At 42.5% G+C, this 27,494-nt stretch overlaps 1 protein-coding gene across 2 annotated transcripts in view; it reads left to right on the forward strand.

The window, feature by feature from the left end:
* Positions 1-562: 562 nt before the first annotated feature.
* SLC25A36 (solute carrier family 25 member 36) overlaps positions 563-27,494 on the forward strand; it is a 40,466-nt gene continuing 13,534 nt past the window's right edge. The window contains exons 1-4 of one of the 2 annotated variants that reach the window (XM_083443004.1): positions 563-722; positions 15,015-15,185; positions 20,596-20,673; positions 26,730-26,830. In XM_083443004.1, coding sequence (XP_083299130.1) covers positions 682-722; positions 15,015-15,185; positions 20,596-20,673; positions 26,730-26,830 — 391 coding nt within the window. In that variant the 5' untranslated portion in view covers positions 563-681. Of the gene's footprint in view, positions 723-4,165; positions 4,616-15,014; positions 15,186-20,595; positions 20,674-26,729; positions 26,831-27,494 lie in introns of those variants that run through there. The other variant, XM_083443003.1, reaches the window with a different exon arrangement.

Raw genomic sequence — 27,494 nt, forward strand, 5'->3', positions numbered from 1 at the left:
ACCACTGGCAGTTCGTTATAAAGCAGTTCCATGAGCTCAGCATGGAATTGTATACAATACAGTGGTACCTCGGGTTACATACGCTTCAGGTTACAGACTCCGCTAACCCAGAAATATTACCTCGGGTTAAGAACTTTGCTTCAGGATGAGAAGAGAAATCGTGCTCCGGCGGCATGGCGGCAGCGGGAGACCCCATTAGCTAAAGTGGTGCTTCAGGTTAAGAACAGTTTCAGGTTAAGAACGGACCTCCGGAACGAATTAAGTACTTAACCCGAGGTACCACTGTAGTTGAAAGGGCCCAACAGTGTCATCTAGTCCAACCCCTTGCAATGCAGGATTATTTATTTATTTATTTATTTAGCCCAGTGCTGGGCACAAACCCACGAGCCTGCGCGACGGAAAGAAACGGGAGTGGCTGGGCAGATGATCCGTAGGTTATAGCCTGCTATTGCACGCCCCTTTATCCCCACTTCAGCATGGATTCCTCTTTTGGCACGCGCTCGCTCCTCTTCCCGCAGAGACGCGGTTCGCTCCTCGGCCGGCAGGGGGCGGCCGGCAGAGCCCCTCCTTCGGCGCTGCGCCATTGAGCAGCCTGGGAGAAAAGGAAGTGCGCTGCGCCGCCTCGCGTCCTTCCCTTCCCCGGCCTCCCTCCCGTTTTGCTGGGGACGAGAATGAGAGAGAATGAGCCAGAGAGACACCCTGGTGCATCTGTTTGCTGGAGGGTAGGTGCGAGCGGGCGGGGGCTGCCGGGGGCGCGCGCGGGAGAGGGAGGAACGTGTGAACGCAGCACCTCTGCCTCTGCAGGAGCGCGAGAGAGATCCGCTCGGGGAGCAAGCGGGCCAGATCGGTTTGCTTTGCACAAGGCCTGCCGGGGAGGGAAAAGGCGACTGACTGGGGGTGTTAAGGGGACTCCCGGAGGGAAGCGGGCCCGTCTGGGGAGAGACCCGAGGCGGCGTTCCGGAGAAAACCTTCCCTTCTGCTTCTCGGTTGGGCTGCGGCAGCCGCGGTGCAAATGGAGTAGGAGCAGCAACTGCTGCAGGGTGGGGTAGGCGCTGAGGCTTGCATTCCTGATCCCTCTGAAATCCGGCAGGGCTGATTTCCTGACAAAACAAGAGACGTTTTGCACAGGCACCCGGCCTGATCCAGCGCCAGAGAGGGGTGGGAAGGTAGCAAAGGAGCCGAATCTCTCGGAATCTCTCGCCTTGTGTTGACTTTGGGCGGAGGAGCCTCTTCGTTCCGTGTATCTCTCTTCTCCCTCCCTCCCCCGCTTTCGCATCCTTAATTGGGAAGGCCGTGACGTCACCTTTTGGGGTTGTATTTTGCGCTTGGGGGGAAAGGGGAGGAGACAGTGGTTCTACACCGGTTGGTTTTGTGTGGGACTTAGTTAAGCAACATTCTGCAATCCTCACCACAACTACTCAGAAGCTAGTTATGCTGAAGTTAGTGGGGTTCACCTCCAGACAAGCGGGATTAGGATTGTGCATACAGGTACCCTGAAGACGAAGGTGTCAATATTTGGACTATTTATGTAGGACCCCTTACTTCATGGTAGTACATGAACAACCATTTAGGGGGAGAAACTGAGCAAATTTTTCAGCGCATGCTGCTGAAAATGTCATAGAATCGTAGAATGGAAGGATTATAATTTTTTTGTTTCAGATTATATTACAGTATGTGGCTTTCAGCTTTAAAAACCCACATCAGGGGTGTGGAACCTCAGGCCTGGGAGGCAAATGTGGCCCTCCTGTCTCTATATGATTCTCCCCTCTGGATTCTCTGCAGGCCAACCCCCCCCCCCCCCCAGCCACCCTGCTTCATAACACTCATGTTTTTGCATGGTTTAAAACATGTCTTTTACCTCTGGCAATGCTGCTTAGGTCACTGGATGGTAGATAAAGAGGAGTTTGAATGCATGTGTGTAGAAACTTGCCTACTGTATAAAGGGAGAATTTACATTCATTCATTATTATTTGTGTACTGCTCTCCATCCAAAGATCACAGGGCAGTTCACCACATAAATTCATCATTCATCAGGTTTTACATATGTGGCAAGGAATGTGGCCCTCAAGCTCAAAAATAATAATTACCTATTCCTGGGCTAGACCCAACTTTTATACCTATTCAGTTTAGTTTCTCTTCTATACTGTGGCCTGTTTATTTTGTGTTTCTAATTCTGCCAATTGATTCATGTAATGTGGTCATCTGCTACCCTCCCCCCCCCCAATTATCCTAAGGACACTTTTCTATATCCAGAGACTCTGCTTTTCTATTCAGGAATAAAGCCCTCTTGATTCAACTGGGTTTGATTTTGTGTAAATGTGCATAGAACTGGAATAATATAAGTTTTATGAACAAGGAAAGGCTTTTCTTCATGAGATGTTGCTCTTGAATAAGCCAGATTCCATTTATTTATTTATTTTTGTTTGTTTATTAAATTTGTATACTGTCCCTAATCCGTAGATCTCAGGGCAGTTCACAACATAAAAATACCAGATAGAAGCACAAATGTGTCTGACTTAAAAGAATTTCCATTCTCATAATTACTGGATTCATTTGGGTTCAGCTAAATTGATAGGCCAAAAGGACACAAGAATGTGTTGGGTGTGAAGCTGAAGCCAAAGGAGGGGGAAGGCAATTGAAATGTTAATGTAATCTTATACATGTCTAAAATATACTGAATTCAGTGGGGCTGACTCTCAGGTAAGAATTGTAGCCTAGCAATGCAATCCCAACACCCATGTTGGTGGCTGAAGGAGGGGCGTAGAGTGACACCTATGTTATTTTTATGATGCTTGTGAAATTCCACTCAACACTAATCACGCTTTTGGAGTGTTAACGGGGGAATCCTATTTCTCCAATACCAGGGGCCAAAAAACTTGCTTAAAGTACAATTAAAGATCCTGTGGCCCAGTAAGAATTACTAAATATTGCATGAAAGAAGCAAGTAGTTTGGAAAATGCCCTAAGGGTTGCCTGGCTGCTAAACACCAATTGGGGCAGGAAGCTTAAAATGGTGGGGAAACTATAAATCTCTAAAAGGGAATGTAACCTTCCCCCACCACGCTTGCCTTTAGTATTTATCAAACACTTGCATGATCTGACAGAAGTAGGCAGAACAGTAAGCTGGAGAAGGGCACCATTTGCTTTTCCTCCAAGTCTTAAAAATCTGATCTTGGTTTTGATGGAACCAATCTGCAACTTGGGGTTTGTTTATTAAATTCACACCTAGCCCTCCCTCCCGCGGTAGCCCAGGGCAGTAAAAACAAAAGTGACAAAATAAAAACGCATTAAAAGAAATTCCAATATAAATGCTGACTGGTGTTAAATAAGCAGAGGGACAAAAAACCCAACAAAACAACCCTGTTTGCTTGCAGATCCTCCCCTAGGCAGATGGAATTGGCTTTGGGGTGAAACCTCTGGCTTAAGGAGCATAAATCCTGTAAAGCCTAGGAACGATTTGAACAAGGCTCACTTCCTTTCCCTTTCCCTCTGGCCCAAGAGGACAGGCAGTCGAGTTGCAAAAGACCGGCGACGTGCACAGCCCATGCGGCCGTCCCTCTTTACCTGCAAGAGCCAAAGGTGGAGAGATAGCGCTCTAATCCGGGCAGATAACGCTTGTGAGCATTTTCCTTGCTGCGGAATCCGTGTGAACCGCACGTCTCAGCGCTCAGTATTTGGGGAGGGGGGGTAGCAGGTCCCGAAAAGTCCAACGGGCTTTGCTTGCTCCCAAGTAAGCACGGGCATAGGATCTGGCCCGGATTTAGGTTTGATGAGCTACTGGGGCCCTTTATATGTCCAGCTGTACTTTGTCAGCAACAAATTGTCGCTGTTTTTTGTGCTGAATCTATGCTATATGATAATTTATGGACCTAATAGGGATCTAAAGCCCTTTGCACATTACAAAATATGTATTTTATCAAAGTAATTGTTGAAATGAAATACAATTAAGAAGTATATTAATAGTGAAATACAATTAAATTTGGGGGCCCCCCCAAGAGAATGGGGCCCTAAGCTACAGCTTGTTTTAGCACGAGACCTCCACCAGAGCTTTGCAAATGCATCGGGTTCCTCCTCCTCCTCCTCCTCCTCCTCCGCCTCCTTCCCTTCCATTGATGCGCTGGCTGCGCTGAGCGCCTCCGATCACGTGCGCAAAGCCTGATTAAAGCTTGGGCCGGCGACGTCACGTCGCCCGCGAGCCAATGGCGGCGTCTGTTTATATTGGGCCTCGTTTCGCGTTGGAAGAAGCGAGCGGGCCTGGCCGTTCGGTGCCTTGGAAGCTGCCTGTCGCTGCGTATCCCCGGCTGGGCGAGGAGGCGGAAGGAGGCGGCGGCGGCGGGGTGGCGAGTTCTCTGGGGCTGAGGCAGGAGGAACCGTTTGGGAGAGGGTCGTGTGGGGGCCCCTGAGCGCGGCAGGGCCAAGGCTGCTCCCTCCTGGGCTGCCTTCCTCTCCGAGGTCGATGGCAGCGCTCCTGGCCCCGCGTCCTCCTCTCTCCTCAGGCTGCCCAGGAGCGCCGGGCGGAGGCTGATCCTCTCGCCGCCTTCCCCTCGAGTGTCTTCCTGGGACGAGCATGAGAAGATGAACCAGAAAGACACTTTCGTGCACCTGTTTGCTGGAGGGTAGGTGGGAATTGTCACTGGCCTTTTGCCCTTCTCCTCCTCCTCCCCTTTTTCTCTCCCTCGTTCCCTTTCTATCGTTTCTTCGCAACTCATACCTTCTCCCTCAGCATCCATGTGCTGAGGGAAAACGAAACTTATTTGGTTGGGGTGACTGAGGAAATGTTAGTTCTTCTGCCCAGAATGTGCAGAACGGGATAGAGGAGACTCGTCTCGGGCGCCGGGAGACAGAACTGCTGTTTTATTGGGTTGATTTTGGCCTGCTTATTTAGATAATCTTTATGCATCACCAGTGGCGACTAAGTCAGCATTTCTAATAAATAGTTACAAGTGGGACTTGCAGGAAAATGTTGTCACGTATCTCCAGAATACAGTCCTGTATAGTGTTGGGAAGGGAGTGTTTTGGGTCAGATTACAATCTCCCTTCTCCAAAATACCTCCTATAATTTAAGGCTTTAACCATTTTCTTCTAAATTCTTTTGTCTCCCTGCTCAAGTGATTTTGACATTATGTAAGATGTGGCAACTCACCCATCATTGTGAGGCTGCATTTGGGATTTTAAATTTGAAAATGTGTTCATGTCCCTAGGAAGTTTTCTGGGTATGTAGAAACTGCTGGGGTGGTGTGTTTTTTTTGGGGGGGGGGGGTTGTTTCCAGATTGATAGGTGGTCAGCCACCCAAATTTGCTGTGTTGGAGGGAACTGTAATCCTAGCAGAGCAGTGACATAAAAGTAGTAGCTTTTATTTTGATAAGGGAAAGGGAGGGATCAAGCATACTTCACATTGCCTGACACAGTGTTCTTCTTTCTAGATTGGCTTCATGGCATCTTGAAATAAATTTACTGTAATACTGTTGTCTTCTACATAACTAGTAAATAGGCCAGTCGTACATACCTGGAATAAACCCATTAAACTCAAGGTGACATACGTTGAGTAGGCATACATAGGATTATACTGTTAGGCAGCAATTCTGTGTATACATACATATCCTGGATATATATAGGAATAAGCCTCATTGAATACGTCTGCACCTTTTTTTAAAGGATCCTTTCTTTTTAAGGATTAGTTTGTAAGTATCTTGCTGACATTATTTTTCAAATAAATAAAGGCTTAGTGTGTACTAAAAAAGCAGATATTTAAGTTGCTTTAAAGATAGGCCTTCTTGTATCCATAAGTAACTTTAGGGGTAGAGTTCAGGAGCTAACCTACAAAAGAATCTACTGTGACTGAAGCTTGAAGGCAATGGGATGAATATGTATGGTTTTATGTCAATGTGGTAGGACTTGTTAGTTGTAAATGGAAACACTAGCCTTAACTCTCTGGAAAACTGCTTTGTGTTGGGTGAATGACACGGTGCTGTGTGGTCTCAGTTTTTCCAGGCAGCTCTGAGTAGCAGGAGACCAATGTTATCTCATCTACTTTCTTGGGAAACACATTTGTTGTCCCTGTCCTTTTTCTGATAAGAGAAAATAGTATCTTAGCCTTCCTTTTCTGAATGGTCACAGGTTTTACTATTCATCTCTTTTATTGTGCTGCTTTTGAACAGACCAACTACAAATATTTCTTCCTATTCTGTCTCCTCCACAAATGCACATTTTTCTACACCCCTTTTGTTTTGGGTGTGGATGAAAACCAGTGTTGTATAACTAGATAACGGGTTCAGAGACACATGACACTTGCTTGAAGCTAGTAATTTTCCACTTTTTTTGGAAGGTGGCTGAGCTAGAATCTGTTTTCTGCTTCAAGGTCCCATGGAATTGGCCAAAGTTCATATTGTGTAGAAGATACGGTAGAGACCTTGAGATTCTTGTTCTAGGAGTAGCAGCTGAACGTTTATCCCCAAACCCTGGATTGGCAGAGCTGCAAAATATGCATGTAGTCCAATGCATAGCAGAGTGAAAGTAACTCAGGGTCATCCGTCTCAACTATTTTTGTTACCTAGCTGCTGGGGAATGCTCTCTGGCATCATTTCTCGAGTGGCATGCTTCTCTCTCCCATTTTATCTTGACTACCGAATACATATAGCAAGAAGGAAACCAAGGCACAAAATGAACACTCAAGCCCTGCAAGATCCTATTAAGTGGGATTGCTTCCAAATGACTCTTAAAGACAGTCTGCTTTCGGAGTTCCCTGATGACATCAAGGAACACTGGATCAAGCTAAAAACATCCATTATTGCAGCCTGTGAAAAAACTATTGGGTACCAAACCAAGAAACACCAGGACTGGTTTGATGAGAATGATAGTAAGATTGAATGTGTTATTGACAAGAAAAGGAAGGCCTTTCAGTTCTTGCAAAGAGAGAAAAATGGTGCTGCTAAGAAAAAAACCTTTGCCAACACTAAAGCTGAGGTTCAAAGAAGAACCAGAGAACTAAAGAGCACCTGGTGGATAAAAAAAGTTAGAGAGATCCAGCACTTAGCTGACACTCATGATGCACAGAGTTTCTTTAAAGCCACAAAGACCATCTATGGGCCAATAAATCATGGCATATGCCCCCTATGGTCAACAGATGGTACTACACTTCTAAAAGGTAAAGAAGCTACAGTATTGCACTGCGCTGGAAAGAACATTACCAGCATCTCTCACAAATTCCACAAATAAAAATAGGAAATGAGCTTGAAGTATCTCTAATGGGAGAGTTGTGTACAGCTGTTAACCATATGAAAAACAACAAAGCCAGTGGACCTGATGGGGTACCTGCCGAAGTCTTCAAAGTGGGCGGAATTGAACTTACACAATAACTTCACAAGCTCATCGAAAAAATCTCGGAGAAGAGATCCCAGCAGACTTTAGGGATGCCAAAATTATTAATCTCTTTTTAAAAGGTGATAGAATCCACTGCGTCAAGGCATCTCTTTATTAGCTGCGGCTGGCAAAATTCTTGCAAGGATCTTAGCAAACCGTCTCCTAACAATATCTGAGGCTACCCTTTCTGAATCCCAAAATGTTTTTTACCTTCTAGGGGGACAGTGGATATGATTTTTACTGCTCAACAGCTTCAAGAAAAATGCAGAAAGCAAAACCAACCCCCAAATATGGCGTTTATTGACCTGACTAGGGCCTTCAACACTGTAAATTTTAATGTCCTGTGGACTGTCCTCCTGAAAATTGGCTGCCCAGATAAATTTGTGAACATCCTTCAGCTCCTCCATAATATGACAGCAACAATAGCAGATAACAATGGCTCTCAAAGTGAACCATGTACAGTGGGATCAAGTATTAAACAGGGTTGTGTTATCACCCCAACTCTATTTTCATTGCCATGATTCTGCACTTTGTTGAAGGGAAACACCCCACTGGAGCGTAATGCTGGTGGTCAACAAAAATGGTTTAAAGACTCTCTCAAGGCAAATTTTAAAAATGTAGTATAAACACAGAGAATTGGGAAGCAGTGGCTTGTGAGCGCTCCAATTGGAGAACAGCCTTTACCAAAGGTGTCTTTGAAGACACTCAAACTCAGGATGCAAGGGAGAAACGTGCTAAGAGGAAGGCACGCTTGGCAAATCCACACCGTGATCAACTCCCGCCCAGAAACCTATGTCCTCACTGTGAAAGGATGTGTGGATCCAGAACTGGCCTCCACGGTCACTTACGAACTCACTGTTAAGACCGTGTTCATGAAAGCCAAACTTACTCAGCTACAAGTGATCACTGAAGAAGAAAGAAGGCATGTGTGCTGCTTGAGCTGTGAGTTAAATGTGTATAGGATTATACAACAAAAGTAACATTAAGAAATAGTTTGTAGTGGTCACATTGCAAAACATTTCTCTTTTCAGCACGGTGGTATTACGCAAAGGCTGAACGTTGTGATGTTGCCGTGCTCTGTATATGTGACTTCCTCTCCTTCTCAGAATATAACTGTTCACTATAAACCACTTTTTCAGGTGTGTGAAGTCAAACTGAAGGCATCTTAAGCCTTAGATTTAGACTTGAGGCATATTTTCCTAGAAGGGAAACTTATGATAGAGCAGATATAATCTAAGGCAGGCCTGAGGTATAATGGCTTCAGACTTCTGGAGAAATCAAATTGTGCCCATCCACCATCGGAATACGGCTCTGTTGGTGGAACAGATTCCTCTTCTCTACTGCAGATGTTCCACCAATATCTGTTCTAGGGGGTTGAGGGACTCTCTTCAGTAGATTTGGGCTGCTTGGGGAACTGCAGTGGAGAAGGGACAAAAGGGAAAGTCCATCATGTGACATTAGAAGTCACCCTTCATTTAAAGCAGATAGATAAAAGTGTTTATAGGACTGGAAAGCTGTGTTGTGGGAGAAGGGGACCTTTATCTTCTAAATGCCTGTCTCTCTCTTTTTTTAAAAAACTATCTTGACAACAGTAGGCTTCTTCCTGTCTTGCTGTACAAATATGGTTTTTGCCTGGGCTTTCAGCAGCTTGTATGGCTAATCATTTACTTGTGGATTTCTGAAGCTTGACGGTTGCCTGGATGTAGTAAATTTCTTACAGCCCATTACTATGGTCTGTTGCAGGAGGTTGAAAGTGAGCTTGGATGCAAGCAATTTCTGCCAATAATGTCCAGAGCCTGACACCTGGATTGTTTCATTATTGTAGCAATATAGTACGTGTTGTGGAAAGTCTTCCTTGAGTTGGATGTGAGCAAAGAGGGACTCCTATAAGAATATTGAGTTCTGTGTTCAGTTCTTCATAAATGTCAACAGTGTCTCCCCTCCCCTCTGTATATGTGCAAGTTTGCAATTAAAAAAACCCCGTCAGTATTAAGACTCAAATCCTGATACCAAATTCCATCATTTATAGATCCTTCCTAAAAATGATACGATTATTCCAACTATGAATCTGTTTTTGACTTGGTTTTGTGGCTCTCATACCACAGCTATCCAATTAAAGAAATAACGCCTCTTAAGATAGTGCTTGCCACCTGCAGGTTTTAGAAATACGTATGTTCAAAAAAAAGTTTTTACAGCTCTTCTTTAGGTCTGTCTGTTAACTTTGCTTTATAGGTAACTATTACCTTAACTGTCACAATAAGATTCTTGTTAGGGTTGGACTTTCCTTCCAGGGTCATTTGAGGTTGATGAAAAACCTGATATGGTTTCTGAAAATTAGAAATGCAGTTTTGCTTAATATTGGTGTTGGCTCAGATTATTTGAGTCATTGCTAACTTCTCAGAAAAACACAGTTTGTCTTGAAAATAGTACCAAAGCTTTGACTGTTCTTACTTTACTTATATTAGGATTTTTTTAAAAAAAGAATGTCATTTCGAACCTTACCTTTCCTGCCAAGTATCAGCAAACTTAGTCCTCATATGTTTCACCATCTGCATCTCTAAATGATGCACTGGTGCCATGTCTTGGGCCATTGATGTAGATAGCATTTTTTTTTTAATCAACAAATTCCTCTATGAGGAGGGTTTACTTTCATAGCTCCAACCAATAATGGAATCTCCATGTTCATAACATTATGAAGTTTCAGGGCAAACAGAGTGGTTATCTCTTCCTTGATGTTCATTGTTCTAGTTGTCTGGTCGCTCGCAGAAATAGCTCTCATTTCATTAAAACTTTAGCCTGATCCAGGAAAGCAACTCACATTTTTATGTCCATGTAAACTAACCAATAGATGAATACTCCTCTCATAGATCCAGCAATAGCTTGGTAGTTTTTTTTGTTTCATTTATGAATCACTTCCCAAGGAGCATCCTGAATCGATTCAACACATAATAACACACCTTTAAAACAATTACATTTTTTTACAAAAAAATATTAATATAGTTTAAAACAACAGCGCACACATAAAATCAATTTAGTTCCAAAGACAGATACCAAATGCTATATGTATTTTAAAAGGTTTGTTGAAAGAGGAACATCTATAGCACATTCTGGAAAAAACATACAGAAGGCTTCTGATATCCGGTGGGAGGGAGTTCCGAAGGGTAGTTGCCACCATACTAAAGTGCTTAGAGAGGAAGCAAGGCAGTGAGTGGTACTCAGTTGGCAGATAATGTATTGAAATATTACGTAGTTGTCAATGGGTGAATGTGCAAATATTTTGCGCCAGGTCCTATAGGTGTAATTTAGATGTGTTGACATCTTAAACTGTGCACAGTAGTAGACTGGCAACCAGAATATATATATTTTGGTACCAGCAAAATGTGTGTATTTGGCCTGAAATGCCTACACTCAGCCTTGTTGCTGCATTCTGTGGTTGTTGCAGCTTCCAAACAATCTGAAAGGGAAGCCCCGCTTTCAGAAGCTCATATATTTTAGAGCTGCTTTGAGTGTTACACAAAATATGGGAAGGAGAGCTAATATAAGAGTAGTTTGTATGTTTCAGCACTACAATTCCATGATTCTGTAATTCTTTGATTTCTTTTCACTTGATACACAAAATACATAAAATGGAGGCACAGGTTGATGACTACTCTCCATTCATTTTTGTATACTCATTAATTTTTTAAATAAACTATCTGTCCCACTCACAGTAATTAGCCCTGAACCTGGCTGATTATTGACAGGCTAAATAATGGAGACAATGTGTATGCACACACATAGATTGTAAAGCACTCTGTAAAAGAGCTGTAAAGCAGAGAATAGGATGAAGTGCATCCAATGACTCTTTTTATGCATAAATGCATAACTGATCTTTTAAGCTTCAGCTCTGCAAACTGACCTTGAAATGTGGGAGTTAAGCTTGTTTCCTGAGATACTCTTACTCATAATGAGTTCTGTTGCCTGTTTCAAAGGTTTTGTTAGATGCAAGAAAAGGTATAAAGAACTGGGAAAGGGAGCTTACTATTTTGTTTTCTTCATTTGGTATTGCTCAGGTTCTTTAGCTGTTCAGCTAGCACAGTTCATATATTTATCTGTGCTGGTCACTGAGCTAAGTCAAACCCAAATAATATTATTAACACTTCATGTTGTAGAGATAATGCTCTGCTAATGCAGTTAAAATAGCTTAATGCTATGTGATAACAGAAAATAGGAGCTATTGAACATTTTAAACTGACTGCTTATTAAGAGTCCAACCTATAATAAAAAGTATTTGTGGCTGTATATGTATAGATTTTGTTTGCAGTACTGCTGGTACCTGTTTGTCTTAATGACCTTCCTGGTTGATGCAGACAAATCACTTGTTGCTTCCTTTGCTATATTTCTGGTAACAAGCTTGGTAAATAAACAGTCCAGGTACGAAAAAAGAATCTTTCAATACAGAGTCCCCCATGTTCTGTTAAGAGTAGGCACTTTAGTCCCATTTTAGGCACCTGGCTGTCTGACTAATTCGTACAGAAATAACATTTGTTTTCTTTAAGAGCTCTGTTGAACGCTTTCAGTTTTTGTGTGCAGATCTTATTTTGGGAAACTTCATTTTAGAAAAACATGTACCTGAAGTACAAAATGCTGGGCAGTAAACATATGTATATATGTGTAAAATATGTTTAGTTCTTTGTACCAAATGATTGTAGTTCCTTGTAGCTCAGACAGAAAGCAGTGCATTCTGTGTTGTTGAAACTAGCAGCTTCAGTTCTTCTGATATGGTCCATTCATGAGGCTGTACCACCAGAGAGTGGCATCAGAAGCTGTCATTAAACCAGATTAACCTATTTGACTACCTAGTCCAATGTTTCCCACTTTGGCTACAGTGTTTTACATTGTTCTAGATTCTCACTTCTTTAAGTATGGAACAGCCACATTAGGATGTCACACTAAACTAGTGTAACATCAGCAAGCATAGTTAAATCTCTGGTTTGTGTCCCCCCTTCACTTCATCTTCCCTAGTTTGACTGTCAAGAGGAGTGAAAGCTTCCAGATTCCTCCTTCCAATCACACTGGGGAGGAGGAAGCATGAGAGCCCAAGGCTTCCTTACGCTTGTTCATGCCTAAAGTGGCATTCAAGTGTGAAGTTTTATCTAAGTAAGCAGCCTATAATTTTGATCATTTGGAGGAAATTTAATGTAACAAAACAGAATTATAAATGGAGGGTAAAAATAGGTTCCAGGCAGGGTTCAAAGGCAATTCTGAAATATTATTCTGTATAGATCACACAAGTAGTTGTTCATAAAAGCATCTCATAGTCAGAACTAGTAAAATAATATTAAAAGGCTGCATGACGTGGTATCATTTATTGTAATTGAGAGAATGTCTCTTCACCAGAGGGTAAATCACATGAATGAAGTTGAAAATGCACATTGTAATTCATTTCTATTTATAAACTTGGAAGCTTACTTGATGCTACTTTGGTGTTGGTGCAAAGACAAGATAGTTGAAAGGGTTGGTAAAGTGATACATCTAGGTCACTGGCATGAAACGTAATCTAGATGAGAGTTTATTGTTGTCTTTATGCCTCAATTAACTATGCTTGACTGTTCGCCTGTAGACCTAATGACAGACCTAATGACAAAAGCCTAGTGCTCCTGTGCTGCTCACAAGCAAGTGTTCTCTCTTTAAAAATGCAGAAATTTAATCTACTTGGTTTTCATGAAGAGGCAGATTCCAATTTGAAGGACACTTGAGCAGCAAAGAGCATTTGACTGATAGCATTCTGCAACCATTAGGGGACCACAGTTTTTGCCTAGGCTCAATATCCAAGCCAAAAATTGTGGTCACCAGGTTGTTTCCCCGCCTTCTCTACCAGCTTAATTTAGATTGCCTTTACCAAGGGAACTAGTCCCCTTTTCTTTCAGGAAAAGGGGCAGGGAGCAGAGAAAGTATGGCAGCTTTGACCATTGCTTGGCAGAGGTGCCTGTAGTGATCTCACCAAGCTGCAGTCAAAGAACAGGATCCTTGGCCACACATTTGCTAAATAACTTCTAGCCTTCCTCCGAAACTTGAGCTGGGGGAAGCAGCAGGCACAGCTCTTGGGATGATTCCCATCCATCTTCACAGCTTCATGCTTGGGAGGGACAGTGGTTGCTTGCCAGCAAGCTATAGAGCATTCACCATGATGGAAGGTGGCAAGTGAAAAACAGAGATGCCTATAGTTTCAATTTGGTTGGCCCTTTCAGCACCAAATGCCTCAAGGATTAGAGCTTTCTAAATTTTAAGAATAGCATTGAACATGCTTCAAATTAAGGGTGCACATTTTATTTTTGTAGCACAATATTTGAATATGTCCACTGTGCTTTGTTGGCTTTCTATTTTTGCTTATTTTCTGGCAGTTTTTCATGTGCTGCTGTGGTGTATTTGAACATATGCCAAGTTACAGTAGTTTGTTACTAGAATAACTAGTCCAAGAAACTAAACATTTACACAGCAGGCAATTTTCTGCATTCATGTGTTGTAGCCTCCACCCCTCCTTCTCTGAGATGCTCTGGCACTCTCCACTCAGCCCTGTACCACTTTTTCATTCTTAATAAGATGTACAGCTATGAGCTGGGTTTTTTTTTTTTTATGGGTATTTCAGTCATTCTTCTTTATTTCTGCTGCCACCACAGATAATATTTATCTAAAGACTTCACTTTTGAGAGAGTCAAGTAAGAGACATGCAGTGTAATGACAATTGATTTGTTAAAGAGAAATAATAAACAAAGGTTATATGATTATTTGAGGCATATGATTTTGTTATCTTATTACAGATGTAATAACATCTTATTGTTAATTGTTATCTTATTACAGTGACATCAGTTGCTATTATAATGCTTTCCCTATAGTTCTTAACTAACAAACCCTGCTTCCCATCCTCCACCAACTTTCACACCCTTTCTCAGCTCCACTCTCCACTCCACTGACTCTCAAGTGTCATACCCCCAATATTGAAAACCCCTTTCAAACGCTCATCCAATCATCACTCATCACCAGCATTCAAAAGTCTTTCTCTACCCCTCCCTAACACTATCGTAATTCTGCTAATATAGCACAGTATTGCATGCAAAATCATATAGGAAAACACTGGAACATTGTATGATGCAATTTTAAACAACTGAACTAGAAAGTCTAATTGTATATCTTGGGTACCTTAAAAGAAGGTTGAGAGAATGCAATTGACTTCAACTTGAGTTAGATCTGATAATGAATATTAGAAGCCTTAGCTATTCAGCCATATTTACAAGATTAAGCGAATGATAGAAATTAAGTACTGAATGCTTATGAAAGGAGCTGTCAACGAAGAACTTTTTTTAGAAAGAATGAGTTGCAATCTTTAGTTGTTTCAGTACAGAAGCAATACTGAAATCCTTATTATCAAACAATTTGCTGAGGATTTCTTACAGGAAGTGCATGTCTCTGTTAAATGTCGTACATGCATGCACTGCCTACAAAGCATAACACAAGGCCAATACTACACCAAAGCTTTGCTACTTTTGGAAGGAAGTATTCCTCTGTCAAGAGTCTTGCCACAGTTCCTGGCTATCTTATACCATCTTGTAAAATTGCTTGATTGTAGACATTCCGCATTCCTTGATGACTTACTATTTTTTTCTTCTTCTTTGCAGATGTGGGGGCACCGTAGGTGCGATTCTGACATGTCCACTAGAAGTTGTAAAAACACGGCTGCAATCTTCCTCTGTTACACTCTACATCTCTGAAGTTCAGCTGAATACTGTGAATGGTGCCAGTGTTAATCGTGTAACTAGAGTTTCCCCAGGGCCTCTCCATTGCTTAAAGTGAGTACCAACCCTCCTTGAGTTTTCCTGTTTTTAAGTCTGCTGAAAGGTGCTGTTTTGCTATACAGTGGTACCTCTGGTTACGTACTTAATTCGTTCCAGAGGTCTGTTCTTAACCTGAAACTGTTCTTAACCTGAAGCACCACTTTAACTAATGGGGCCTCCTGCTGCTGCCGTGCCCCCGGAGCACGATTTCTGTTCTCATCCTGAAGCAAAGTTCTTAACCTGAGGTACTATTTCTGGGTTAGCGGAGTCTGTAACCTGAGGCGTATGTAACCCAAGCTATCACTGCATAGCCTTATGCCCCTTGAAAAGAGAAAATTATATTAGGAAAAATTCAAATAAGACATGCTGGAGATGCACTTCATCTGCTGTAGGTAGTCTTCCTTGGCTTCTCCTTACTCCTCTGACTTGCAATGTGAGGTCCTGCAGGATTTTGATATTACTGTAAAAATGTGACTGTCTTGGGTTATATGGTAAACCAGAGTACTGTACACAGTATCTTATGTTCATTTATTTATTTGCTTTATATCCCACCCTTCTTCCCAGAGAAAGGAGCCCAGAGCAGCAGACACAGCAGTCACAAAATATATTTTTTAAATACTAAAAGCAATTTTAAAACATTCAAAAAACAGTTTAAAACATTCTCAACCAGTTATCTGGGGGTTGCCAAGAACAATGTCTTTCAGCCATAACATGCCTAGGTAAACAGGAATGTTTTTAAATTTCTCTTGAAAGCCAATAATGAGGGAGACAGTAAGACACATCTTACTAGGGTGGGCGTGCCACAGATTCCTGTCATGGGTCATCACAAAACAAGCAATAAATGACTTTTCTTCTGTTATCTTTATGGCACCTTCTTTTGAAGTTGGTTGCTTCTGAGCTTGAGTTTTCAGGTTTTAGAAAGTAAGCTCCAGGTCACGGTTTGTACACAACCTCCCATACTTAAGACAAGGTGCAATCCTATTTGCAGACAAGAATATGCCCTGCCAGCTGAAACCCACCATTTTGATCCATCTTTAATGGGTACCAAAAACAAAAGTGTCTGATTACTGTGCTCTGATATATAGCATGACTGCCTCATTCCTACATACATTCTTGGGTGTTAAGACTACTATCACCCTCAGAGGATGAGGGAAGGAGTAATCCAGGAGAAGGCATTTTATGTGACAGCCCCTAAATTGTGGAATTCCTTCCCCACAGGTGAGCATCTGGCACCTTTAATGTACACTCAGGTCCCACTTATCAAACACATGCGTTCCAAGGAGATTGTTGATTAGGCGAGCATTTGCATAACAAGCTATTCCATTGCAAAGCTAGTGTCATAGTGGTGAGGACTGTGCTGTGTCCCTCCCTCCTTGGTGGGGTAATTGGTTTATTCCACCCTTTCCTTGCTTGGTGCCCTCTATATGTTTCGGGCTGTAACTTATCAGGCAGGTGTTGTCTAAAATGTCTGGAGGCCATCAGGGGAAAAGTCTGTAATATAGGCTGAAAACTGTTTCTCACAGTAGTTTAAAGGAATCTGAAGTGGTCTGGCTATCAGACAGATGAAAGATTGCCGCTGATAAGGTGCGACAACGAACAACCACTGTATGAAGAACCCAAGTGGTGCTATTTTTGAAATAATATGTTTCTTAATTTTTGAGAATACAGCGTTGTGTTCTTGAGTTTTTGTTGCAGCTTGCAGTTGTAGGATTTATAACATGGAATGATTGGGGCATCTTTCAATATGAACTGTGAACAGTTTATGTTTCTGTAGTTCTTACGTAAGTAGGATTACAAATTTAGATCTGAGTCCAAAGGACAAAATGGTTCTGATAGAAAAGCGCAGAGAAATCATTTGGCAGAAAACCCACAAAGAAGGAGTAGATTAAAATGTATTTTCATCAGTATTTCTCAGACAGTAAGCGACTTGTACAAAGTAGTTGCTTTTACAGATTTGTTTTTAGCTAATAGTTGTGTTGAACTAGGAAGTCCTACTTTGGGCATTCTGTCTTTTCAGCCCCAGCCACCTTATCCCATCTACAACATGGATAGGTAATAATGACCTGTCTTACAGTGTCATTGTAAGAAGAGGGATCCATTGTAAGAAAAGAGGAATCCATCCTCCTGTGCTGAGAATGAGCTGATGGGTTGTCTTCAATCATGCTGCCTTTTCTAAAGTTTTCTAAAAGCATAAGCAACTGTGGGGTACTGAGCCTTTCATACTTCGCTCACTTTAATAATTATTTCTGCTTATGGGACTGAGAGGGACGTGGGTGGCGCTGTGGGTAAAACCTCAGCGCCTAGGACTTGCCGATCGCATGGTCGGCGGTTCGAATCCCCGTGGCGGGGTGTGCTCCCGTCGTTCGGTCCCAGTGCCTGCCAACCTAGCAGTTCGAAAGCACCCCCGGGTGCAAGTAGATAAATAGGGACCGCTTACCAGTGGGAAGGTAAACGGGGTTTCCGTGTGCTGTGCTGGCTCGCCAGATGCAGCTTGTCACGCTGGCCACGTGACCCAGAAGTGTCTGCGGACAGCGCTGGCTCCCGGCCTCTAGAGTGAGATGAACCCACAACCCTAGAGTCTGTCAAGTCTGGCCCATACGGGCAGGGGTACCTTTACCTTTTTATGGGACTGAGAAATGTTAAGGAGTGGCAACTAAAATGCCTGGAAGGCTGCTGTATTCCTCATGGTCCCCCCCCCCCCCCAGGAGTAGAATCAGGATCTGCACCCTGTGGGATAATTAATGGTGGCATGCTTGCCAATTTCAATCTGTATTAAAGTTTGCCTTTTAAGATTAAGAAATGACTTTAAACGTAACAATGAAATTAACTACAATTCCTGCAGTATCTTTCATGTATTGCTTGCTGTACTGTTTGTTGTTGCTGTTGTGCAGTGACATACTCCATAGTTAAGATTGCAAAATCATACCTTACATAATGAATCTTAGATGCATTGGCATTCAGGAATCCAGCTGTGCAACATACCTCAGACCTCTCAGTGGTGATTACAAATGGCACAGTGTAATTTACAAACAAATCCTTTTTAAAACTACATGCTTCAAACGTGACTTCTGATCTTGCACTTGGATAGAAGAATGAGGCAGAACGAGATTTTTATTCCAGTGCAGCCTGCATAAATAAACTGAATCTTTAAACCACTGTGTTGAAATGAATGTAGGTACTTGGATCAGTTCAAACAGTTCCAAGTGAATGTCTCTTGCAACATTGTTTGTAGATTGCTTAGTTTTTTATGTCATTAACCTGTATTTCTGTTTGAACAAGAAGTGCTTTAAAGAAAATTTGACCTTATTGGACACTTTATCTGTATTGATAAGCATAATATGGTGCATATTGCAACATGCTGATTAGATAACAAGTTTGGCTTTGAACCTAAAGTTACCTGAATTCATCCTGAATTCCTAGTGCCCTTGGAGCACTATATTTTAAGGGTTATCATTTAAATACACAAATGTTAAGTGCCCTGTCTTCTTCCCTGATACCTGTATCGTCTAACTCTTCTCATCCAGCTTTAAACATATTCTGTGCTGACTTCTTAGGAAATGTGATTTCTCTTTAAAGGCATTTTTTGATGTGGCCAGTTTTTATTTTTTATTTAACAAAATTTATATACAGGCGACTTCCCGTTTACGCGGGGGTTACGTTCTGAACCCCTGCATGTATCAGTGAAATTGCGTGAAATTAAGAGCTGCCTGTCAGCTCAGCAAAGCTCTGCTGTTGCACACAGAAGATATTCCACACATCATTTGAGCTGGTCAAGGAAGCCTCTGCTGTCCCTCTGACTCACCAGGAGACTCTCCCTGGAGCCTAAAGAGGATGTCCACTTCAGACTCTGGGGAGGGTCTACTTGCCAGCTGGTGGAGCAGTGGGGCTTTGCTGAGGCTCATCAGGTCTCTCCCCACAAATAGAAGAAGACACCTTCACCCCAGTATGGCTCCCCTTTATCACATACACAGCCCAACAAGACAACGACAAAAATCCACCAACAGCATACAAATCAGTATGGCTAACCTGATCCAAAACACCCACCCACCCCACTCGCATGAAAACAAAGACCACCACAGCCAACCACAAATGAACAACCACACCCTAGGCCAACCCCAACCTCTCTCACCACCAAAGGAACACAAGCGAACAACAAAAAACCTGCACAACCAACGCTGACACCAAACCCTACATATAGTAATTAAAATAGAAACATCGTCACCCGACCCCACCCCCACCCATCTTTTCCCCCCTCTTCACCTCTTTCCCCCTTTCCCCCTTTTCTTCCTAATGTCTCAACAAATGAAACTCATTTGTAAAAATGTTACATGGCCGGGGGGGGGGGGGAATACGAGAGAGACATTGCAAACACTTTTGTAAATCAAGAAACTCTTTAATAAAGAAATAAAATCAGGTCTCTCCCCCCACTTCTGTGTCTCTGGGGCTACATGTGAACTAAATGATGGTGGGTGGGTAGGTTTTTTAAAATAAAAAAAAATCCTCTAAGTACCTTGCAGTTATAATAATAGTTAAAAATCAGGGCAACCAAGGGAGACTAATTCCAATGGCCGGGCCTGAGCCAGACTAGAACACGTCTAACTAATATGTGTCATCCAGGAATAGTTGGAGCTGCCCCAGCTCTCAGCAACTGCAAGTTTAAATTATTCTTGTATCCCACCTTTCCTCTAGTTAGGAGCACAGGGCAGCCAGCAACACAAAATTAAACAAGTGTGCAAGAATAAAATCACCAGGACCATTCAATCATAAAAGCACATTAAAATCAGCAGTAACATCATGTGCTGTAGTTTTAGCCCTGGTTCCCTGCATGAGAGTAATTGTAGGGTAGACTCGAGAACAGTTGTCAGCATTCTCCGACTGTGGGCCAGGGGCCACCAGTGGGCCTCAAGACCACAGTATCCTGTGGTTGGACAGATGCTAACAGCAGCTGCTCTCTGCATGCACAGTGCATACATAGGAACGGTTGTTGCTTAAGGAGCGAGAATGCAGCAATGCAGCATGCAATTTAGGAAAAAAGAAGTGAATGGTGTGGCTGGGGGTGAGAGTGGAGGAAAAAACTATGGAAGGTGGTGGTGGGGAGTACTTGCTCACAGTAGTTCAGAACTCTTTGTAGACAAGATCCCCAGTCAGACAGGGGTGGGATGATGTAATGCGTGGAAGTTGTGCTGGGCTGGGATCCTGTCTACAAAGAGTCCTGCAATGAGCATGAGATTTGCTTAAAAAAAGGAAAATGTACAAAATTACAAAAGAGCCCCCAACATTTGTTTAGTTTCTATGGTGTAGAAAAGTGCTGTGTATACATATGCCTGTTTGTATATGTTTAGTGCTTCGAAATAAAGTTATGTGATTCAATATAACTTCAGTATTCCTAAATATGTATTTTATTACATGTGTGCTTCTTTTGCAGGATGATTTTACAGAAGGAAGGCCCTCGCTCACTTTTCCGGGGATTGGGTCCTAATTTGGTAGGCGTGGCTCCATCCAGGTAAAATGAACAAATGTTATCATAGCTTATTTAGGATTAGGTGATGGGCAGAGTTTTCCAAAGTAATTATGTTATCACACAAATAAATCTTCTAATACTTTTCCTTCTTTTGAAGCCACTGGGCAACATTTTCGTGGGGTCAGCGAATGATTTGTCTCCAGATTTTGCTGGGGGAGGCGATTCCTGCCATTTCCTTCCCCACCAGCCTCCAGGCAATATGTTTATTGGACCAACAACATTTTCACAAAATAAGCATGCTTTTTGAGTTGAAACTTGCCCCATGGTTGTCAAATGTATATTGTTTTTTATGATCAATTTTAACTTTGTGGTGTTGTTCCCCCAAAGCATAAAGGCTATTATATACTATTTTTGCCAAAGAAAGACCGGCAGAGCAATGTTAACATTGGGCTTGGAGGACCAGTGCATCAAATTTGCATTCAAAGCCCTGTGAGTTTGCACTGACCAGAAGCAGAAGTGCAGGGCAGTGCTTCCTTCCATATTGCTATGCCTGTGCTGGTGGCTGAGTGACCTGAGTTCTGGGTCCATTGGAGGATCCATGGGGATTTGAATCCAAAGCCACTAGTGCTTGTCACCTGAATCTCCCCATTTCAGGGCTTTCCACTTACTATCACCAGTGATAGCTTCCCACATGTTAGGCTGCAGCTGTGATCTCTGCCATGGTGAAGCCCATCACCACTCTTCCTCCTCTGCTGGTGGTGGCCAGCAGAGCAGCACCTAGTTGGCATCCTACCCCCCACTTCTCCCCAGCAGTCAGCAATACAGAGCTAGGATTACACAGTGAAACTGATGTGATTTCATTTGGAGGTCGACAACAAGTCCTAGAGGTTTTCTGTTTTTTATGCTGTACAAAATACTCAAGTGAAACAGAAGAATAGACTTAATGCAGATAATTTGTTGCTTTGTTTCTGTAGAAGACAATAAATGTATGGAATGAGCGGTGGAAAAAAATCATTAGATTGTAATGTCAAAAGTGGTGGAGGCATATGCCAAGAAACAGCTGTTCTGTGCATGAGTCACAGTGGCTGCATGCCCAGTTTTGGATGCGCACTAAGACGCATTGATCTGTTTCCTCTGAATTCACTCCAGCCACCTTTTGTACGATATAAAGATTTGATTCTGGCAGGTCCAACTTTCAGCCCACTCTCACTTGGTTACTGGGAAGCACTTTAGACGTCATGGGTGTATTCAGACATGATATTATTATTCTAGGTAGTTTTTTTGCTATGTGTGCAACATTTTGCTTTTGCAGTACTGTATCATTTCCATTTTGGATATTGCCCTTCTTAAAAGTTTCCATAATGCTAAATATTGTTTGCTTTTGTTCTGCTGTAAGCTGTTGCCACGTAGGCAAGTAATTGTAGTTGTTTGGTAAGCAGAGGGAAGAAGGACCATTTGTATATTCTTAAAACAAAGTGTAGATTACAATAGTGGGCTAATAGAGCAGTCCCAGGCATCTTGTGTAAAAAAAATCACTGTGGCTGATTTAATGGAATTGTGTCTACAAAATAACACTGTAAAAACTTTTTTTTGTCTTGTTCCTCATTCAGAAATCGCAGCTGTATCTGATTCCTTCACAGCCATTCTCTTTGCTTCTTAATATTAAAACCCTGACTTTAGGGTTGGAATTCAGCCAAAGTTAATTTCTGGCTGGTTAGTGCCTCATATAAATCACATTTATTGTGCAAAATAACAGACAATACAAACCACAGCAATATAAAAATGAAATAGGTTTCTGTCTTGATGATAGATCCTAGTTTTGCAACGTCCACTCGTTACTAAAAGTTTCTGCTGAAATAGCATTTTTCTTTCTACCTAGCCCTTTTCTATTTCATAAATATTTGGGGGTGCTGTTGTGCACAGTATTTTTTAATATTGCGGTCCATAAATTTGTGTCTGTAATATGAGTCCAGCATTAGAGCTGGAAGAGGCTTGAAGGCGAACGCTTCATTTTTCCTCACCCACCAGATGCTTTCCTTTTAAACTTGCCAATAAGAGATTATTCTGTAGAAGCCATCTTGCATTAATTTGCCAGGAAAGTGGGCAAAAATAAGGTGCATCACATAAGATGGGACTAGTATTCTAATAAGTTTAAATACAATAGTTTGGTGTATAGCTCCTTAAGCCATAGAAAGGTGCAGGCAGTCTTGTGTATTTTGTGTCTCAGATTGGCCTCAGGAAATAACTTAACCTGTTTCTCTCTCTTTCTCATTAAAATGTGGCTGTGCACTTTACCCAATTTTCATGCTAGGCTTGCCCATTTGCTAATGTATTCTCAGGCTTATGAATGAACATAGCACACTTTTTCCAGTCATCAACCATAGACAAATACTTTTTTGTTTCATTTAAACATCCACTAAGTAGCTTTAACAGCTTCTCTCTGTTTGAATAAGCTTGTTTCTTAACATGTATAGCATACAGCATTGATTATGGATTCCATTTTGTTCATTACATCACGTAAAACAACCACTTTATCAGGTCCTTGTGAAAGGCCACATGTTTGAGGAGCTAATGATGTTAACTTAATGTTCTGTTTCATGAAGACTTAGAGGCTGTTCATATAGTAACCTCTGCTGATTGTATGCGGGTTGTTTTTTTTAAATAACATGCAAAATGTTACTACCATTCAAAAGTCAATGTACATCAGTTAAATTTTAGAGTATTACAGAAGTATTCCTTTGTGTGTGCTTAATTACTATTTGTAGATTAAATATGCTTTAAGGGACTTTGGTAATATAGAATAGCACAAATTTGAAACAAAGCTGGTAAAATAATATATATAATAAAAGATTGTAGAAAATTCTCTCCTGCCCCCTTGTGGCAAGATTATCTAAGTTGCAAAAAGTTGATTATATGAGTTATTTATTTTTGCAACAAATATGTATTTACTAGGATAGTTTGTTATCTGCTTTAAACATTTAAAACTAAATATATATACTTGCCTATCAGGCACTTTAAAATATCTCAACATGAAAATGAAGTGAAGCACTAGTTTTTGTGCTGGATCTAAATAGCTTCTTCAGAAAATGGCTTGCAGCGGTTCTCAACCTGTGGGTCCCCAGATGTTGTTGGACTACAACTCCCATCATCCCTGAGCTCTGGCCTTGCTAGCTAGGGGTGATGGTAGTTGTAGTTCAACAACATCTGGGGACCCACAGGTTGAGAAAGGAAGGGCTTGGGAGTGCTCTGTGTCAATTTTAAGTCCCTTTTTTAAAAAGTGGACCACTTTTTAAAAAACGCTAGCTCAAGTGTTAAAGAACTTTTTACTACTTAGTTCTAATTAGTTAATTAAATTTGTATATGGGCCTTCATCTGAAGATCACAGGGTGGTTCACAAAATAAAAATACAAAATTGTATTCACCAGCTGTGTTAGCAAGTACATTGTGTGCTCCTACTACATGTAGCTGTTGCCTGGTCAACTTTCTTTGTCTTCAGTGACTGTGGAGAGAGAAACTGTGATAGTAGGTGATTCATAACGCTTTTGAACATCCAAAACATTTCATTGCTTGTGTTAACTTGCAGCTGTAAGCAAGGCCCCCTTCTGGGTGTCTATTGTTTTGTTTAGAAGAATATTTTTTCCCTATCTTGCAGCTTTAAATGTGTCTGCATTTCTAAATGCAGGGTTTCTCCGTCCTCCACCAGTCGCGGACTGTGGTCCGGGGGGGAGGGGTGGCATTATTAATCCGGGAAGATTGTCCTTTCAGGGCTCTACCATCGCCTTCGATCCTCGGCATTGAATGTGTTGGCCTAGTGTGGGGCTCCGAGGAGAGCTTGGCTGTCTGGCTGGTGTACCGGCCACCTAGCGCACCAGCAGCCACCCTGTCAGGCCTATTGGAGGCGGTGGCCGGCTGGGCCTTGGAGTTCCCTAACCTATTGGTATTGAGGGACTTCAAAATCCATGCTGATGCCACTCCCTCCTCACAGGCTCTGAACCTGGTGTCTTCCATGGTGACACTAGGGCTCTCCCAGTTTGTTTCAGGCCCCACACATCAAGCAGGCCACACGCTGGATTTGATCTTTGGCATAGTTATAGATGTGATCATGTCTCCTTCGATGAAGGTGCCATCCTGACTCGGCCCCAGACACACTGACCAGATGTTTGGAAGCTGTGGCTGGATGGTTACGTGGGAGCCGGTTGAAGCTAAATCCTTCGAAGACAGAGGTCCTGTGGTTGGGACGGGACGATATGGGATGGGGGGGCAACTCCCATCTCTTGCGGGGGCGCAATTAGTGCCAGCACTGTCCGTTAAGAGTTTGGGTGTAATCTTCGACACCTTCTTTTCCATGGAGGTGCAGATTGCAGCTATAACAAAGGCGGCATTTTTCCATCTCCGCCAAGCTAAGCAGTTGGCTCCTTACCTCTCTCGCCCTGACCTAGCCACTGTGATCCACGCAACGGTCACCTCTAGACTGGATTATTGTAACTCGCTCTACGTGGGGCTGCCCTTGAGACTGACCCAGAAACTCCAGCGGGTGCAGAATGCTGCAGCGAGACTCCTTACGGGGTCTTCGCTGTGAGATCACATTCACCCGGTGCTATACCAGCTGCACTGGCTCCCGGTGGAGTACAGGATCAGGTTTAAGGTGCTGGTTTTAACCTTTAAAGCCCTATAGGGCCTAGGACCCTCGTACCTACGGGACCGCCTCTCCTGGTATGCCTCACAGAGAAACTTACGGTCTTCAAATAAAAACATCTTGAAGGTCCCAGGCCACAGAGAAGTTAGGCTGGCCTCAACTAGAGCCAGGGCTTTTTCGGCTGTGGCTCCGATCTGGTGGAACACTCTGTCACAAGAGACCAGGGCCCTGCGGGACTTGACATCTTTCCGCAGGGCCTGCAAGACAGAACTGTTCCACCAGGCCTTTGGCCAGGGCACAGCCTGACTCCCTCCCTCGGCAATCTTCGCAGAGCTCTGGCCCAATGGTTGCCAGTGGCTTGAATTAATTAATTTTATAATGAATGGTTTTAGAGTGCTGTTTAGCTGTACTTTTGTACTGTTTTATTGTTGTTAGCCGCCCTGAGCCCGGCTTCGGCTGGGGAGGGCGGGATATAAATAAAATTTATTATTATTATTATATTATTAAATCTCTTTTCTTTTTTGTAAATATAAAACTGTATTGAAATGATTTCATAATACAGTGGTACCTTGGTTGTCAAACTTAATCCATTCCAGGAGTCCGTTCGACTTCTGGAACCGTTCACAAACCAAGGCACGGCTTCCGATTGGCTGCAGGAGCTTCCTGCAATCAAGCGGAAGCTGCGTCAGATATTCGGCTTCCAAAGAACGTTGAAAAATGGAAGACTTACTTTGGGTTTTCTGCGCTTGGGAGCCAAAGCATACGAGTACCAACGCGTTCGAGAACCAAGGTACGAATGTATGGCAGCATCTCAATACAGTGGTACCTCTGGTTACAAACGCTTCAGGGTCAGCCCCGCTAACCCAGAAGTAGCTGCTCCTGGTTGCGAACTTTTACCCCAGGATGCGAACGGAAATCACACGCAGCGGGAGGCCCCATTAGCGAACGCGGGCCTCAAGATAAGAGCGGTTTCAGCTTAAGAACGGACCTCCGGAATGAATTAAGTTCGTAACCAGAGGCACCACTGTATTGCTCTTGCTTGGTGCTCTTGAAGAATCCAACAGAGGGTGAAACATACCAACTTGTCACAGTTCAGACCTAGCCATTTTGTAAGTCAGAACTTTTTAGGTCTGAGGGAAGGTGGTCATTGTCTTGTGATTACAGTACTATTCTAAATGGTGTATTGTTTCCACCCCACCCACCCCTTAACAGCAGGTTCTAGTAATTCCTGTGATGCAGATCTAAGAGGAATTGGAAGTTCAGAGTGTGGTGGGGTCTTTCTGCAGAACATCTGAAAGAACTAGCACTGCTTCCTTTTATTGCTTTCAATGGTGCATTTATATTTCAATGGAGAAAGAGACCTATCTGCTTGGCATGCACTTCCATGCAACTATCATCACTGTTACTAGTTTTACTACAAAGCTATATTGTATTGATCATATTTAACTTGTTTTCCTTTCAGAGCAATATATTTTGCCGCATACTCCAATTGCAAGGAAATGCTGAATAATATATTTGAGCCAGAATCTACCAAGGTACACATGACCTCAGCTGGAGTAGCAGGTAAGGATCTGTAACTTTGTGCTTTAATTATGTGGAAGGCCTTTTAGTGTTAGCGTGGCTATGGTGAATGGGGAACTGCAGAAATACAGGAAATGGTTGGTTCGGGGTATAGCGGCAGAATGGCTGAGCAGACTATCTTCTGGTCTTAAATGAAGGTTTATGGCTTGAGAATGAATAGAGAATTTATGGTATATGAACAGACTTGCTTGCTGTCATTCCAGATAGCTAAGTCATGTGGACTTAATTTCAGATTTGCTAAGCAAATTTTATAGGAACTAAAGAAGCCAGCAATGAGACTTCTCCTTGCCCCTTCATTTTATTTTGAAACTCCTTCCTGTGTTAAGACAACTGCTCTGACTTTCTGTAATAATATACCAGCAGATTTTGGTCACCCTCCTATGCTTGAAATATTTAAAATTTGCTGCAGTATTAGGTAATCTGGTCCCCCCCCCCCTTTGATAAGGCAATAGAAAGCCAGTAAATATGTTTTTCCTGTTTTGGAGGTGAATAAGCCTCTTGGGGAAAGAGAGAAATAAAAATGCAATCCAGCACAATTCTTTGCAGTATTGCTGACTTCATGAGCTTTACTCCAGAGTCATTGTGCATGGTTTTACAGCCTGTGGGTGCAATGCCGTACCCTTTTCCCCAAAAGTAGCCCCACCTG

The sequence above is a fragment of the Podarcis tiliguerta genome (assembly GCF_965153285.1).
Source record: "Podarcis tiliguerta genome assembly, chromosome: 5".
NCBI classification, from domain to species: Eukaryota; Metazoa; Chordata; class Lepidosauria; order Squamata; family Lacertidae; genus Podarcis; species Podarcis tiliguerta.